The 18,026-nt window shown below is 44.4% G+C and overlaps 2 protein-coding genes across 3 annotated transcripts in view; one reads left to right on the top strand and one right to left on the bottom strand.

Moving 5' to 3' along the window:
• Positions 1-12,987, top strand: part of LOC126385204 (zinc finger and SCAN domain-containing protein 2-like) — a 15,297-nt gene extending 2,310 nt beyond the window's left edge. The window contains exons 6-9 of one of the 2 annotated variants that reach the window (XM_050036798.1): positions 7,931-8,054; positions 8,159-9,275; positions 9,465-9,520; positions 10,852-12,987. In XM_050036798.1, coding sequence (XP_049892755.1) covers positions 7,931-8,054; positions 8,159-9,275; positions 9,465-9,520; positions 10,852-12,119 — 2,565 coding nt within the window. In that variant the 3' untranslated portion in view covers positions 12,120-12,987. The remainder of the gene's footprint in view (positions 1-7,930; positions 8,055-8,158; positions 9,276-9,464; positions 9,521-10,851) is intronic. The other variant, XM_050036799.1, reaches the window with a different exon arrangement.
• apex1 (APEX nuclease (multifunctional DNA repair enzyme) 1) lies at positions 12,897-17,883 on the bottom strand. Its single transcript, XM_050036811.1, has 5 exons — positions 17,763-17,883; positions 15,668-15,799; positions 15,372-15,535; positions 15,092-15,284; positions 12,897-14,020 (listed from the first exon to the last, which is right to left on the bottom strand). Exons 2-5 carry the CDS (start codon positions 15,726-15,728, stop codon positions 13,506-13,508), a joined length of 933 nt encoding a protein of 310 aa, XP_049892768.1. The 5' UTR covers positions 15,729-15,799; positions 17,763-17,883; the 3' UTR covers positions 12,897-13,505.
• Between the last annotated feature and the right edge of the window lie 143 nt (positions 17,884-18,026).

Consider the following 18,026-nt stretch of genomic DNA (forward strand, 5'->3'; position numbering starts at 1 on the left):
CCAGGCACCGCTGCGATATGAGTTAATCTGAGAGACAGTGGAGCACAAAGGCTCCGGAGAAGAAGCCGAGTTAGTGACATCCAGAATGGCTGAGTTAGCAAGATGCAGTAATAGAGAGAGAGAGAGAGAGAGAGAGAGAGAGAGAGAGAGAGAGAGAAGGTGCCCGGTGTATTATAGGGGGCAGAAGTGGAATAGAGTATGACACTAAAACAAGAGTCGCACGCTTCCTGTATATCGATGGACAGTGGTATTTGCCAGTAAAATAGAAGTGATAAATCATTTTAAAGTTGCATCAGCATATCATAATAGTGGCATCTGTCAATAAGAATTGGGATATCGCGTTTCTCCAGCTACAGGCTTACTATAGCTTGACTAACTATGTTAAATGTACGGTGCCTTGTAAAAGTATTTACCCCTTTGGGCACTGTCCTATTTTGTTGTGGTACAACCTGTAATTTAAATTGATTTTTATATGGATTTTTTGTAGTGGGCCCACACAAAACAGTCAAAATTGGTAAAGTGAAATGAAAAAAAAAATGTTTTAAAAAGAATCTGAAAAATAAAAAAACTGAAAAGTGGTGTGCACATATGTATTAACCCCCTTTGCTATGAAGCCCCTAAATAAGCCCTGGTGCTACCAGTTACCTTTAGAAGTCACATAATTAGTTAAATGAAGTCCACCTCTGTACAATCAGTCACATGATCTTAGTTTATATACACCTGTTCCAAAAGGCCCCAGAGTCTGCCGCACCACTAAGCAAGGTTTACTTCTAAGCAAGTGGCACCATAAAGACCAAGGAGCTCTCCAGACAGGTCAGGGATAAAGTTTGGGGAAAGTACAGATCAGTGTTAGGCTATAAAAACTTTGAACACCCCACTGAGCAACATTAAATCCATTATTACAAAATGGAAATATAGCACCATAACATAACAAACCTACCAAGAGAGAGCCGCTTACCAAAACTCAAGGATCAGGGAAGGAGGGCATTAATCAGAGAAACAACATAGAGAGCAAAGATAACCCTGAAGGAGCTGGGAAGCTCACAGGAGAGACTGGAGTATCTGTCCCTAGGTCCACATTAAGCCATACAATCCACAGAGCTGCGCTTTATCGAAGAGTGGCTCGAAAGTTCAACTTTAATCTTACATGACCAGATTACCGTCTTCTCTAAGTTTGGGGAGTCTCCCACGTGTCTTTTGGTAAACTCTAAACATGTTTTTCTTTTGTCCTTAAAGCAGTGGCTTTTTTTCTGGTCACATAAATAATAATAATAATAATAATAATAATACATTTTATTTAAAAGTGCTTTTCAAAGTTCTCAAAGTCACTTTACAGAGACAGTTCAGACACATCAAATAAAACAACAATTTTCAGCAAAGACATCGAAGACAAAGAGGAATAGTAATGGGAGTGAAAAAACAAGTAAATAAGTAAATGAATAAAAGTAGCTAAACATTAAAAGCAGAACGGAACAGGTGAGTTTTGAGTAGTGATTTGAATGATGGGAGGTCAGTGCAGTCACGGATGTGTTTTGGGAGGGAGTTCCAGAGGGTGGGGGCAGCAACAGAGAAGGCTCTGTCCCCCCAGGTTCTGTGCTTGGTCTTGGGGACGGTGAGAAGGTTGGCATTGGAAGAGCGGAGGCTGCAGGAAGGGGTGTAAGGGTGGAGCAGGTCTGTGAGGTAAGAGGGGGCCTGGTTGTGGAGAGCTTTATGGGTGAGTAGGAGGAGTTTGAAGTGGATGCGTTGTGGAACAGGGAGCCAGTGGAGGTTCTGAAGGACAGGGGTGATGTGGTCGCGGGAGCGGGTGTGAGTGAGGAGGCGGGCGGCAGAGTTTTGGATATATTGGAGTTTATTGAGGAGTTTGGAGGTTGTGCCATAAAGGATGCTATTGCAGTAGTCAAGGCGGGATGTAATGAAGGCGTGGATCAGGGCTTCGGCAGCATTGCGAGAGAGTGAGGGGCGGAGGCGAGAAATGTTTTTAAGGTGAAAGAAGGCTGTTTTAGTGACTTGTTTGATGTGTTGGTCGAAGGAGAGGTTGCTGTCGAAGATGATACCAAGGTTGCGGCAGTGAGGGAAGGGGGACAGGGTGGAGTTGTCGATGGTGAGGTGGAAGTCTTTGGCTGTTTGGGTGAGGGAATTTGGACCAATTAGGATCATGTCTGATTTGTCACAGTTGAGTTTAAGAAAGTTTGCTTTCATCCAGGATTTAATTTCAGAGAGACAGTTCGACAGGGTGGAGTGGGTTGAATGGGTGATGGATTTAGTGGAGATGTATAGCTGGATATCGTCAGCGTAGCAGTGAAAACAGAGACCATGACGACGGATGATTTGACCAAGGGGGAGGAGGTAGAGGATGAAGAGGAGAGGACCAAGCACCGAACCCTGGGGGGCGCCTTGGGACCGAGGGGCAGTTGAGGAGGAGCAGTTGTTGATGAAGATGAATTGTTTTCTGTCAGTGAGATAGGAATGTAGCCAGGTGAGGACATTGTCAGTGATGTTGAGGAGGGTTTGCAGGCGGGAGAGTAGGATGGAGTGGTTGATGGTGTCAAAGGCGGCGGTGAGATCAAGGGGGATAAGGATGGAGAGTAGGCCGGAGTCTGAGGAGAGGAGGAGGTCGTTTGTGACTTTAAGGAGGGCAGTTTCGGTGCTGTGCGGAATCCAGATTGAAATTGTTCGAAGAGGTCATTATTGTTAAGGTGGTATTTGATTTGTGAGGCGACGACACGTTCAAGGATTTTTGAGAGGAATGGGAGGTTGGAAATGGGCCGGAAATTGCTCATGATGTCAGGGTTGAGACCAGGTTTTTTAATGATGGGGGTGACTGCAGCCACTTTGAGAGAAGGAGGGGCAGAGGCAGAGCTGAGGGAGGAGTTGACAATTTTGGAGACAAGCGGGGAGATGGTGGGGAAGCAGTGCTTAACAGTGGCGGATGGGATGGGATCTAGCATGCAGGTGGAAGTTTTCATGATTGAAATGATTTTAGACAGCTCAGCTGGGGAGACAGGTGCGAATTTGGAGAGGGGCAGGGTGATAAGATGGGTGGAGGGGGGTGAGGAGGGTGGGGGGGTGTGGGGGGTGGTTAGAGAACTGTGGATGGTGTCAATTTTGGTTTGGAAAAATGAGAGGAAGGAATTGCATTTTTCAATGGTGAATGAGTTTGAAATATTGTCACTGGGATTAAGGAGTTTGTTTACGGTGGAAAAAAGAGCCTTTTGGTTATTAGAGCTGGTGTGAATGAGGTTGGAGTAGTAGGTAGAGCGGGCAGTATTGAGGGCGGCTTTGTACTGTCGGAGGTGGTCTGTGTAGGCTTGGCGATGAACTGTTAAACCGGTCTTTTTATGCAGTCTTTCGAGCTGACGCTTGTGGGATTTCATTTGGTGGAGTTCGGGGGTGTACCAGGGGGCTGAGTGTGTGAATGAGACAGATTTGGTTTTGATGGGGGCCAGTTGATCGAGACAGGAGGAGAGAGTGTTGTTGTAGTAGTTGACAAGCTCATTGGGGTCATCAGACAGCGGGGGAGGGAAGGTAGACAGAGTGCTGGAAAGAGAAGCTGAGAAATCTTGAGGGGAGATGGATCTGAGGTTTCTGAATGATATTATGCGTTTGTCCTTGGGGAGGGGGGTGGGGAGATGAATGTCCAAGATGATAGCCAAGTGGTCGGAGATGTGGAGATTGATGCTGGAGAGTTGTTGGATGGTGAGACCGGTGGAGCAGACTAAGTCCAAAGTGTGGCCATGATTGTGAGTGGGGAAGTTGACATGTTGAGTGAGATTGAGGCAGTCCAGTAGATCAAGAAATTCAGAGGCATGTTTGCAGTTAATGTTGTCAATGTGGTAGTTGAAGTCGCCGAGGAGAAGAACAGAAGGTGAGATGGCTGAGAGCTGTGTGACAAAATCAGAGAAATCAGAGAGGAAAGATGGATTGGGCTTGGGAGGGCGGTAAATAACAGCAGTGACCAGGGGAGCGGGGCCGGGGAGTTTAAAAGCAATGTGTTCAAACGACTGAAAGGAGGGAGTGGATATGATGGTGATTCTTAGGTCTCTCTTATGGACTGAGGCCACGCCGCCGCCTCTTCCAGTGAGACGGGGCTGGTCAATATACGTGTATCCGGAGGGGGTGGCTTGGTTGAGTGAAAAATAGTCCAGATGTTTGTGCCAGGTTTCCGTGATGCAGAGGAAGTCTAGGTTGTTGTCAGTAATGAATTCATTTAAGATGAGTGCTTTGTTGTTGAGTGAACGGATGTTTAGCAGTGCCAGTTTGAGGAAATGCTGCTGTGCGATTGGCTGTGAGGAATGGGGGAGTTGGCGGAGGTTGGGGTTGGACCGTTTGACGTGTTTTATTGAGAGGTTACATTTGTTCACAGAGTTGGACCTGTTATAGGGACGGAGGGGTCTGACTGAGATGATAGACTGAATGGGGAGAGCAGCAGCAGGTGGGGACAGTGACAGAGCAGCAGCAGGAGGGGACAGTGACAGCTCGGGCCTGTAGGAGGAGCTGTGGCAGGAGGAGGTACCCAGAGATGACACCAGAGAGCAAGACGGTGTGTGGGTAAACATCAGTCAGTCACGTGGGTAGCTTTGCACAGCGTGCTGTAAATTGGCAGCTAACATTTGGCTGCCCAGCCTATTGGGATGAAAACCGTCGCTTTTTAAAAAGGACTGTCGGCCCCAGAATAAATTAAAATTGTCAATGAAGCCCACATTGCGTGTCCTACAGGCAGATAGGAGCCATGTGTGGAGGGAAAGGATTCTGCTGAAGATTTCCACTCCGCAGCCGAGAGGGGAGAGCGGCCCGCTGATGAATACTGATTTTCCACAGGTGTTGAGATACTGAAAAAGTTTGTTGAACTCAGCCTTGGTGATTTCTGACTGTCGGCGGGATGCATCCACGCAACCAACATGGATAATAATTCTGTGGACAGACGGTGGTAGTGAGTGTAGCAGGTCAGGGAGTTTTGCCAAGATAACAGAGACTGTGGCTCCGGGGAAACAGTGTGTTACCGCATTGAAGAAACGGATGTTTCTGGTGATGGAGTCACCAACTATCAGGGTGGTCGGAGGAAAAAGGGGGCGCGGAGATGCTGACAGTGGACTCACTGGGCTGGGTGATGGGAGAGTGGATTTTGAAGAAGACTTAACGGGCGATGGTGAGGTGGAAAGTGATGGACGGGCAGAGAGGCGGACAGGAGCACAGTGCGGTGCCGGTGTAAACTGTGGTAAGGAGAGACGGCGAGACCCGCGGGAAGAGGAGCGCTCAGGGTTTACTGGAGGGGGGATCCGAGTTGGCGGTTTGTTTTTGTTTTTGGACTGCTGGGTGGATGGCGGTGAAGTTGGGGCTTCTCCAGCTAAGAGAGGGAAGTCATGCAGATTGAGGATATTATATCTGTTCTCCAGCTGGATGCTATGATGCTCTGCATGAGGGGGGGGGCATCTCTTGCCGCGAGGAGCAACCAGGGTCCAGGATGCAGGCTCGCATGGAGTGGAGCTGGGCAGGAACTTGGGTTTGGCCCCCTGCTGTATCCAGGTGTCGTCCGGGTTGGTGTTCGGAGAAGGCACAGCAGCGGCTGGACCGGGAGCGGTGACGTCAAACGCCGGGGGAGAGGCAGCATCAGCGACAGGACAGGTGGCAGATGGAGACTCAGATTGTGCAGGACCGAAGATGATGGTATCCATTTGCAGCTCAGCTTCACGGATCTGATGTAGCGAGGATATACGTTGTTCCAGCTCAGTGATCCTGTCGGCGAGGCGGGTGCAGCTGACACAGCCGGGTGGAGAGGTGAGTGGAGCCATAGGTTGAATGTAGTAACTGAGGATAGAGAGAAAAGGGGAGGCCAGTACAAGTGCTAAAAGTGCTTAGTTCAGGCTTGGTGATGTGGGTAGCAGGTAGGGGGTAGAGGCAGCTAGCAGGGAGGGCACGGGGACTTACACGCAGGGGCTCCAACTGGAGCCCACAGCGACGAAGCTGCTTAGCAGAAGTGACTCACAGAAAGCACAGCACAGGGCAGGATATCAGCAGCGGGACTTACCGGCACGGGCCCTACACTTGGGCCCGGTGCGGAGATCAAGCTTCAGGCTGTGGAAGAGGTGTTAAGAAGCATCTTGACACCCGGAGAGTCCTCGGCTGGGTATGCTCCAGCTGGTGGTGGCTAGCAGCCTGGCTAAAAACAAGGCTAGCACTTGTTGGTGCGGCTATGTTGCACAGCTCGGGCGGTCTGGTTAAAATCTTACGTTTTGTCAGGCCGATGTTTAAAATCCACGGACCTGTAGAAATTGTTAAAAAAATCAGTTTTTTAGGAGTCGTACAGACGGAGGACTGAGATTATCCAGCTCTGTGGAGTGTATGGCTCAAAGTGTTCCTATCTTTGCTCTCTTTGTTGTCTCTCTGATGAATGCCCTTCTTGCCTGGTATATAAAGTTTATATATACCATATAGCAATAATGGCCACATGATATATGCCGTATGCTACATAGTAACCTATACACCAGGGGTGTCCAATTCAAATTCAGAGAGCTCCAGTTACTGAAATTTCCTCCCAGCAAAGGTTCAAACCTCATAATGTCAAAATTGCAGCCCACTGGGTCCCAATCTGGAGGTTCTACCCCCCCCTAATCTTTAAGTGTAGAATGTTATTTAAGCTACAAACATCTCACAGGATAAGGGCACGGTGAGCACAAACTAAACTCACAGAGTCAATCTTTGCCAAATGCCTGGTCCTGCATTAGTAAAGTACACTGTTAAAGCAACCAAAAAACTAATAGAACAAAATTGTGCAGTTTGTCATGTGTTCTGTATATGTTCTGTTATTGTTATGCATTGAATATAACATAAAAAATACCCACCTTAATCAGGGATTGCCAGTTTATTTAATGATAGAAAAGGGGTCCCTCAAGGGAAAAGGTAGGGAACCACTATGATAGCCTACCCCTATGTCAAATACAATTTTAACAAATATCAACAAAATAATTTTTTTTAGATACAGACATTTGGCACTTGTATTGAATACAAATAGTGGTAACCATCTTTTTCATGAATAATATTTGTCCAAGCACTATGGAGTTAATGCCTACATTTTCAGTAAAAGAAAACAAGACAGAATCTTCTGAATAAAATAAATTCAAAAGTGTGTCTTTCAGAAAAAAGTGCAAGCAGTGTTTAGTAGCCCCTTTTCTATTTCTTTCTTTTTATGAAACTTTTTTTTACTTCTTTTTGTAGCGAGAGAGATGAGCCTGTCACTGTCCTGCCAGTAATTTGAAACTTGACTTAAATGGAGATGGTGCCATTGTCATGCACATGTGTTGGTCCTCATGAGAGTGAGCCTGTAGTGCTATGCAGTTTTAATAACATATATAGCTGAAACAGCTCACAGCTGTAAAGCAGTCCAAACATGATAAGATGTGTTGTACTACTTTGGTTAGAGCAGAGAAAACGGTCTCAGATACAGTCTGTAGCTGGACAGTAGCAAGCCAGTTGCTTCATGCTGCCATTTCTCTCACCTTTCTCTCTCAAACTGTTGTTCCCTCTTTTGCGAACTGTCACGTGTTAAAAATGTAAAATGATTCGACTGGCTTGATTAAGTGAAGCTGTTGCCGTTTTAACTCGATGAACTGCGCCTGGGTCTATAGCCACGGCCTTCAGAAAAAAGCAACAGTCTCAAAGATTATTATTCATTCTTATCAATTTATCAGCACTGTTCACGATTTCGGATTGAACCGTTACCGGGTCAGACATCTGTTGATGCTCGGTATAATCATTAGGATCTGTCTCAAACTGCGAGTGTAGTCAACAAGAGGTGCAGTGGTCCACTCTAAAATTCTGCGCTATGATAATAATATTTAAAAAAGAAACAGGTCTTGCTATTTTGTTTATGACGTTGAAATCTTTTGATTTTACAGGATTTGGTGAGATTTGTTTAATCTTGCATTTCCCACAGACTGTTTCCTGGCTTGGAGCCGAATGCTCTGTGTTGGAGGATTGTGTGCATTCAGTCTCTGAGCCTACAGACTTGAAAAATTTGCTCCAGCACCACAAACACCTCGGGCATTTAGAGCAACATGGTAAGTCATTACACATAACAGCATTTATTTTACGTCACTTTCCTTGTTGAAGACAGAACTCTATGACAATGACATCTGTGTTATTCTTGTCCTCTTATTTGCAGTTCCACCTTCTAGCATGGGCGACAGCATCCTGTCCTCCCTCTCTGCAGCTCCCCCCAGCCGAATGGCAAAACCCACAGAACAACCCAGCCAATTAGATCCAATGCAAGGCCTCAGCGATGACAAACACACTGTATTCGTGGATGGCGTAGCAGTTGAAATAATCACAGTGACAGATTATACAGAGGTTGAATTAGACGCAAGCACCGACATCGAGGTGGTGGTGGAAGAAAACTGCTTTGACGGAACAGTGGTTGAAGATTCACTGGTAGTGCTTCCTGATGAGACAACCAAGGAAGAAGTGGGTGAAGCAGAGGAAGAAGCAACACAAGCTGTAAGTGGTTTGGCAAACATCATCCATCAGGAGGTGAAGAAGGATGATATAGTGTCCTCCCACCAAAAATTCTCAGTGGGACCTCATGACTGCCCAGACTGTGAGAAGAAATTTAAGTTTGCGTCTTCGCTAATCGCCCACAGGGTCATCCACACTGGTGAGCGCCCCCACCGGTGCAATGACTGTGGTCGCTGCTTCTCTTTCAGGCAGTCCCTAGACAGGCACAGACACACGCACAAAACTGGACGCAAGTACAGTTGCGCTATCTGCAGGGAGACGTTTGACTCCTTGTCAGCCCGCACGGAGCACAAACAAACACACATGGAAGATAGCGTTTACACATGTCATCAGTGCAACAAGAAATTTAACTGGGAGCTGGCGCTTGCGAGGCATCTAAAAACTCACACTGATTATCACGATACAAACAAGCCTACAGGAGACCATAAGGATGAGCAAGAGGTCGTTATAGGTGATGAAACTGTCAGTGAGGCTCCTGTTGTGCTTGCTGAGCCTGACAGTCAGCCGCAGGCGGAAGATAATGGCGATCATGATCCAGAGAACACAGAGGTTGAGAACAGTGAGCGTCCCACCTCTGAGCCAGAAAGCACAGTACCTGAACTAGACAATGAAGTAATTTCCTTAGTGAAGGTCCGCACAAGTGGACGCAAACGCAAACCTACCATGAAGATCCAGGTGATAAATTTACAGAAGCGCATGGCCACTAAAAGAAAGAAGGAGATCACCAAGGCCAACCCTCCAGAGCTGAAGCCTTTTCCCTTCAACTGGTAAAACCATCTGTCCTCATTCTTGTCTCACAGATGGTTTCCTTCATTTCTGTTTTTATTATTCTGTTTTTATTACTGTTTAGTACACAGAATATAATGTACTATTCTATGTTCATTTGAATATATGGCAGCTGTGGATGGACATCTGGCAAATCAAGCCCCTCATGTTTGTTTCTCCTTTCTCTTCAGCAGTTCAGAGCACTCTTATGGTTCACCCATGGTCTCATCAAAGGACAGTGATGAGAGTGAGTTCACTTCTAGAAATTTTGATCTTTTTCACCACAAATACACAACCAGAAAGATAAGAGAACTTAAACACATTGCAAAAAATCAAAGCAGCTTAAATCATGTACCCTGTATATTACAGGTTAGTAATTAAATAATAATTCCCCACTGATTTGTAAACTAAACTAAAATTGAATTGCAAACAAAAGAAAAAGATGGAGATTGTCTATGAAATATAGGTAAACTAATGTAAACAAATGAAGTCTAATGCTAAAAATGAAGTAATTACCAAGTCAAAAACCTGTAATAACAATAATGTTCTCAATATTAACATCAAGGTAGTAAAAAGTCAAAAGTAAACCCTAACCTTAAAATAAGTAATTGCTAAGCTGGGCCTGTACATCTTTAAATGATTTGATATGCAGCATTATGTTTTGGGGTTGTCCGTCCATTCATCCATGCGTCCCATACTCGTGACATCTCAAGAACGCATTGAGGGATTTTGGCACAAACGTCCACAAAAACAACAAGGGAATTTCTTCATATTTGGCACACAACATTGACTTGGGCTCCATGATGAACTGATTAGATTTTGGTGGTCAAAGGTCAAGCCCACTGGGACCTTGCCTCTGCTTCATGCTTGTGAATGTGATATCTCAAGAACACCTTGAGGAAATGTCTTCAAATTTGGCACAAACTGTCCACTTGGACTAAAAGATAAACAGATTAGAATTTGGTGGTCAGAGGTCAAGGTCACTGTGACCTCATCTGTTTCATTCTCATGGGTGTAATATCTCAAGAACGTCTTGAGGGAATTTCCTCAAATTTGGTACAGACTGTCCAAGTGATTAAAATTTGGTGGTTGAAGTTCAAAGGCCAAGGTCACTGTGACCTTACAAAATGTTTTGGGCCAAAACTCAAAAAATCATGCATGCTAATGCCTGCCCACCCTAAAACTTAGCTGATTGTGTAGATCTTCTGTGCTGCCAGGTGGAAGACGTGTGTGAAGCATCCATATTTTCACAGACATGGATGTAAACTAATCGCAACTTAACTGCTGCGCAGAGACATAGAACAGCGAGGCAGTAATTTTAGTATATTGAAATAACTACACGTCAGCATACAATTTTTTAAACTTAATTTACAAGGAAAATGTCCAACTTCTTTCAGAGTAATTTAATTTTAATTGTTATGAGGTAATCATTAATTCGCAACTTTGCAAGGTTCCTGAAAATCCTTTAATAGTACTTAAAAAAAGAAAGTCCAAAATACAGGCATGCAATTTGTACCATTTTTTAGCACAATTTTAATTTCTTGCTCCAGTCTCTAATAATGTTTTTTTTCCCATTAGGTTCTGTAGCAGATGGCTCGTCAGCTGCTTTCTCCTGTCCTAAGTGCTTCTTCCACCACTCAGAAGAGGCACAGGTCCAGCAGCACATTGACAAGGTCCACTCAGTTGAGATGGAGGATGACGAGCTGTCCTCTCAGCCCCTTGCTGAGGAAGAGGGACGCTTTAGTTGTCCAGACTGTGAGAAGAGCTTTAAGTTCCAATCTTTACTAAAAGCCCACCAGCGCATCCACACTGGCGAGCAGCCCTTCTTGTGTTCTCAGTGCGGGCGGCGGTTCTCCTTCAAACAGTCCTTGGAGAGGCACAAGCATACGCACAAGTCTGGGCGCAAGTACGAGTGCCTGATCTGTGGCGAGTTTTTTAAATCCGTGGTGGCTCAGAGGGAGCATAAGAGCACCCACATGGAGAACGGCGAGTACCTGTGTTCAGAGTGTGGCCGTTCGTTTGCCTGGAAGTCTGCACTGGTGAGACACCTCAAGACCCACAGCGAGGATGCTGACAAGGTGGAGCGTTCTTACAAATGCCCTCACTGTGACCTTGGCTTCAACTGTGCCAGCTACCTCAACAGGCACCTCCAGACTCACCAGGAAGAACGAGTGCACACCTGCAACTGCGGAAAGAGCTTCGCCTACCGGGCAGCTCTCACTGCACATCAGCGCATCCATCAAAAGGAGCGGCCGCACATATGTACACAGTGCGGCAAGGGATTTCTCTACAAGGGGGGTTTACTGAGCCACATGAAGATCCACTCAGAGGAGAAGCCCTTCATGTGTTCCTTCTGCGGTAAGAGCTTCAAGAGGGAACGTAACATGAAGAAGCACGAGCGCTGCCACACACGGGAAAACGTTTTCAGCTGCTCGCAGTGCGACAAGAACTTTGTCTATAAGGCGACTTTGATCAGACACGAGCTGACTCATTCAGGTGAGAGGCCGTACCTCTGCTCTGACTGTGGGAAGGGCTTCTTTTCCCATGCCGAGCTTCTAAAGCACGAGCGTTTCCACACGGGCCACAAGCCCTTCCAGTGCCCCCACTGTGGTAAGAGATTCACTCAGTCCTGCTACCTGACCATCCACTTGCGATACCACACAGGAGTCCGGCCATACTCTTGCACCGAGTGCGACAAGAGCTTCCTCAGTGCCAACCGCCTGAAGAGACACCAGCGAACACATTCAGGGGAGAAACCTTACCTCTGTGTAGAATGTGGGAAGGGATTCAGGCAGTCATATAATCTGAAGATGCATCAACGAACACATATCATGAAGTTAAAATAGACTTTAAAGGTACACTATGCAGAATTTCCCCCCCAAAAAAACGTTATCACGGCTGCCCAGAATACCAGTATGGAGTCTCGTCTTTGTAAATTTTGAAACTATTCCAGGTGCTTGACTTAATTGACATCTAGCTAGAGAATCTGTAAGCCTGTCACAGGCTGTGTGTTAGTCACAAAACTAGGCCAATCACTAAGTTTGAATGTCCTTCTCTGAGAATAACTAAGAATAAATATAGATGAGTGATGAATTTTGTTGGATTGCTGTTCGGTAATTCATGCCTCAAAAATTTCAGGTCAGTCGTACAATAATTAGAGTTAAACAAAAGTAAATTTCTCAGTCATGACTTTTGACCCTCTAGAAGTGTGTTGCTGTGAATTTAAATGCAAAGCTCATTCCATGAGTGACTCTGGAGTTGCCTTTCACTTTAACTGGCAATTTTTACAATCACTAACATACAATTCCTGCATAGTATACCTTTAATTTATTGCTCTGGAGATAAATACTTTGTAACTTTAAGGGGTATGAGACTAGTTAAGAATGGGAGAAACAACTGTAGATGGACTGTTGTGAATTTATCTCCTATGCAACTGCAAAGAAGTTCATCTAGTTTAGAATCTTGTTCTAGCAGGAATAAGTTCATGTCGAATGTTTTCCATTAAACTGTATGCATTCGATTTTCAGGTTCTGTTGCGATTAAAACACATTGTGCAGAGGAATGTGTGTTTTTCAGATCCACTGTGATCATCTTGACTCCACCTTCAAATAATGAACACAAGGTTTTACATAAATTCAGTCTTTATTGTGGGTTTGTTTTACAACAGAAAATTCAACACTGCTTTGGAAAAGAGGCTTAAAACTTTTTTTTTTTGTGCTAGAACAATTTGCATTTTCTTAACAGCAGCTGTTAAGTTTTGGACAGTAACAAAAACATACTGCAGGCTCTGTGGCATGGAGGCTCGTCTCGGGTCAGCAGTAGTACAGACAGGAGCCACACTGTGGCGCAGTTCCACAGCCGGTCACGGGTCATTGTTGAAAATCAGCTTAGACATCTTTGAGTATTTAGTGTTGCATCTTTACAGAACAGTTGAGGACAGGTGAACATCACCGGGATTACTGACAAACTTCAATTGTGTGGAGAGGATTTACGGGCATTATGACTTTTGCTGTGGAGTCGTATTATCAACATTTCATGTGAAAAAGTTAAAAGTACTAGACAACTAAGTTACAGCAGAGACTACTGAGAGATAGAGTTTGGGCAGCACTTGTTTCAGCCCAAATAGGGAATGCCTCACTCTAACACACATACACACACACACACTGGCATACATATTTGCCAAGTCGGAATGGAAGTACTACAGAAACAGTTTAGGCTGCTCAAACATTTACCTACACAGCTATGTGCAGAGTGATGGGGCAATGGTCGCTTCCCAAGGCCTTGTTGCGAATCTTGCTGTCGCACAGACCTGGCACCAGGCTGGACGACAGCAGAAAGTAATCGAGCCTCCAGCCCACGTTCTTTGCGCGGGAGTTCATCATGTAGGTCCAGAAGGTGTAGGCGTTGGTCTGCTCGGGGTACAGCTCGCGGAAGCTGTCGGTGAAACCGGACTCCAGCAGCTGGCTGAAGCCCTCGCGCTCCTCAGGGGTGAAGCCTGCGCTTTTCTTGTTCCCTTTGGGGTTCTTCAGGTCGATCTCCTGGTGTGCCACGTTGAGGTCACCGCACAGCACCAGGGGCTTCTGCATGTCCAGCTCGCTCAGGTACGCCCGGAAGTCCACGTCCCAGGTTTTGCGGTAATCTAGGCGCACAAGGCCCCTGCCGGCGTTTGGCACATAGGTGGTCACCAGGAAGAAGTTGGGGAACTCTGCAGTGATGACTCGGCCCTCCTTGTCATGCTCTTCTTTACCTAGAGCATTGGTTGAAGAGGTTTAGTAAACTAAATGCACTTACTTCACCAGGATTCAAAGACATGTCCAGTTAAATAGTTCTTATAGGTTTGCAAGCACATTAAAAATGAAGAGTCATAAAACTCGGCAAGGCATGATCGCAGTGTACAACAATATGTAACTGACAGTTTGTAAAAAATATCATTTACTTTCGTGCAGAGAATCATCTATACAGTAAATGTGACACTACGGTTAGCAGCTGGTTAGCTTATCTTAGCATAAAGACCAGTACCAGCTGGCTCAGTTTAAAGATAAAATCTGCCTACCTGCCCCTCTAGAGCTCACTAATTAACAAGTAATAAATGATTTGTTTGATCAAGAAATTTCAGTTTTGGTTAATTTTGCTTTTGATAGCTCGAAACCCTTGAACCGGTGACTGAGCAGTTAATTTTTAGGAAAATAAAAACTCAAAATGATGTTAAATACAAGTTCAGTGTTCTACTGACTCAGTGAGCTTTGGCACTACATTTACTGTAAAGCCATTGCCATTTAGAGAGAGTGAAATTTCAATGTTTTGTTTTATAAAAATCTTGCTGCGCTAACATGCTGAAACATAGTGGCCGATGTCCACCCTCTAGTCTCCACTTGGTTGCAAACCTGCAAGTCCTACGATGACAAAGCAATGACCTGCCCTACCCTCCCTCTGATTAGCTAGTGCTTGTTGCCTTCGTTGATTGGATTGGTTAGGTTTATCAAGAGGAGTGGACTGGGTGAGGGTTAGAATGTTAGGATAAGCCAGTCAGAAACAGGCAAGCCATTCCTTCACTATCCTAGAATTCGCAAATTGGCCTTCTGATAAGCTAGCCTTGGCTGCTCTGCACTGCATACCGCCTGAGACAGGTGGGAATTAGCTAGCGCCGCTGCTCATTCAGCAAATACCACTCTGTAAATATGATGGCCATCCTCTGGTCCGGAAAACAAACTAAAATTTTTGCCTTTTATAGCGACCACTGTAGTTCAAACTTTGGTTAGGTCTGCTTTGGGCCCAGAGTTAATTTTTTTAAATGACATCATTAGAAGACACCACTCACCAATGCCATAGGTGACTTTGAGGGGCTCAGTCTTGCAGAGCATGGCCACACCACTGTAACCCTCCTTTTCATCTGACCCGGCCCAGTACTTGTGAGGGTACTCGGGCATCGAGGTGATTTCAGCAGGAAGGGATTTCTCTGCACACTTTGTTTCCTGCAGGCACAAAATATCTGGAGCCTCCTCACGCACCCACTGTGAGGAAGAGCACATGTGTTTACCCTTAAAACCAGTCTCAGAACTTATATTGGCATACTTTACTTTTGTTTACTGCAAACTCACATCCAGGCCCTTCTTTTTCACCCAGGCCCTCAGGCCATCGACGTTCCAGGAGGTGATCTTCATATTGGCGTCACGTCCGTCTTTGCTGGTCATTTTGTCGGGGGGATCATCGTACAATACTGGGGCCTCTGGTTCCTTAGGCTTCTTTGCTTTCTTTGCAGAGGCTGTGAGGCGAAATAAATGTATAGGGTCATGAAAAGTGGTAGGCTGCACGTTTTTGTTAGGAAAATGTATTTAAAAGTTGTTTAATGTGTCGAGATCAGTATGTGTTTGTGCATTAGTGAAAGCTGTAGTACCAGAGCCTGAGTCATTCTCCCCATCTGCAGCTGCATCCTCTGCATTCTTGCCTCTCTTCATACTTGAACTCGCTCGGACTGCAAACACACCTTGCAGACACACGACACGCACACACAACAGCACACGCGCCGCTGGAAAAACAGAAGAGCAATTTAAGTGACGTGTTCATCTGACACTGAGTGTCAAATGCTACAACAACGTGCAAGACTAAAATTGCTTTTGTTTTATATCATTGTACAGGTGGTCAGACAAAACAAGCAATTTTAAGATGCCACCTTGTAGTGGTGGGAAAAAAAATCGATACAGCGCAGTATTGCGTTATTTTTGTGTGGCAATATCACATCGATACAAAGACACCAAGTATCGATTTTTTTATTTTATATATTATTAATAATACAAATTAAACTTTTGGGAGCCTACTAGAATAATCTAATGAATTGCTTTTTCAGTTAACCACATACACTTTGCTGTAATGAAATGACTGAAGTGAGATGAACAGACTACTCAGTTTCATAGAACTGTTGATGTTGACAAAGTTTTCCTTTGGAGACATAATTTGCCACTGGAAAAAGGTAATAAACACAATTTATTGTAATATATCTTATCCTAATACTCAGCATATCCCAACAAGTTTAAAGTCGCAATAATATTGTATCATGACTTATCATGATAATATCGTATCATGGGGCGTCAGGTGATTCCCACCCCAACCACCTCTAGTTCTGGGAATGTGCTATGGGCATTTNTAAAGTCGCAATAATATTGTATCATGACTTATCATGATAATATCGTATCATGGGGCGTCAGGTGATTCCCACCCCAACCACCTCTAGTTCTGGGAATGTGCTATGGGCATTTTTTTTTTTTTTTTTTTTTTTTTTTTTTTTTAACAATTTAATAGCCTTTAACAGGCTAACCATCTGTTTGCGGGAAAAAGCCAAGAAATTAATTGACAATGAAAAATAGCTGCATTTATTCCGATTCAACATATTTGAGGTTTTCAGTCGTTATCTCGAAGGGTTGGAACCAGTGTTTGCTAAAGCCATGAGCTGCAATGATTGCTCTACTCAATTAGTCGACTGACAGAAAAATAATCGCCAACATTTTTGATGATCGATTAATCGTATTAATAATTGCTCATGCAAAAAAATGCAGTTTTCAGACTCGCATATGGAATTATCCTGATTTTCTCTTTCTTAAATTGTAACAAACTGAATATCTTTGGGTTTGGGACTGACAAAACGACATTTAAAGACATCACCTTGGATTTGAGAAACTGGGATGGACGTTTTTCACCATTTACTAACATTTTAAATGCCAAACGATTAATCGTTTAATCTAGAAATTAATCAACAGATTATTTGATGATGAAAACAATCATTAGTTGCAGCCCTTCTAAGTCTGACCAATGTCTTGCAGTTAAATGATAAACTTGCCAGTTCTCTCAGAAGGTTAGACTTTGTTATGGAGACACACACAAAATCAAATGTGCACAAACACTCATACTGACGCATGTTTGCACCACGCATCACACTACCGGATGTTGGCTGAACCACGATGCCTCTCTTCTTGTAAGAAATATAAATTCAGCTCAGAGTATATTCATACTACAAAACACCTCCCTTTCACATATATGCATTTGTTTTTACAAATGGTGCTGATCAGCCTGTCAATAAAAAGCGTTTTAAAGGCTTCAGTAAATTCTGTGAGCAAGAGGAAGCACGCCGAACGTTTATTTTGATACAAGTCGTTGCTGTGAAAGAGCCAAGCACACTTACTACAACATACTGTGATGCTGCGAGCCTCTGGTTGCAAAATTAAATCTCTATTACACCAGAAGCAATTTGGCGCTTTTACGTGTTACACAACATGTTTGATAGCAAGCTATGCTAACGCTAGCTTCCCCTCTGTGACAAAGAGCACAGAGGCAGCAGCAGACGGCCTGCACTGAGAATAAATGGATAATGACCAGCCAGCTAATTAGCTTCCTACACAGCCTATTTGATGCATCTACAAATGCAAATCCTTTTAAATAAAGCCTATACATTTCAAACAGCTACGAGTTTCACTTAAAAGATATGCAAATAATCTTACTTGCACTTTCACAAACAGGATGCAAAGACCAGGCAAGTGCTCCTTCAGTCACTCCCCCCCAAAACACACTCACAAAGCACGGCAAAGATTTCTGACCACGTGTTTGCTCTCCTCAGGGACTGTCTAAACATATGCCTGATTAAAAAAATAAAATAAAAACCACATTTTTATCGCATTTTGAATGACAAAAAAATATACAACCATAACTGCCATGACACATATTATATTATTCCAACATGCTGCTGAAGTAAAACATGATTTAAC

Source organism: Epinephelus moara, chromosome 23 (genome assembly GCF_006386435.1).
Source record: "Epinephelus moara isolate mb chromosome 23, YSFRI_EMoa_1.0, whole genome shotgun sequence".
NCBI classification, from domain to species: Eukaryota; Metazoa; Chordata; class Actinopteri; order Perciformes; family Serranidae; genus Epinephelus; species Epinephelus moara.

What these genes read in the sequence shown, in the direction of transcription:
- apex1 (XM_050036811.1), bottom strand. Translation starts at nt 15,728, where the DNA reads ATGAAGAGAGGCAAGAATGCAGAGGATGCAGCTGCAGATGGGGAGAAT. An exon ending in TGAAAAAGAAGGGCCTGGAT is followed by an intron (nt 15,285 to 15,371) that starts GTGAGTTTGCAG and finishes TCTTCCTCACAG; the next exon opens with TGGGTGCGTGAGGAGGCTCC. An exon ending in CAAAGTCACCTATGGCATTG is followed by an intron (nt 14,021 to 15,091) that starts GTGAGTGGTGTC and finishes CCAATGCTCTAG; the next exon opens with GTAAAGAAGAGCATGACAAG.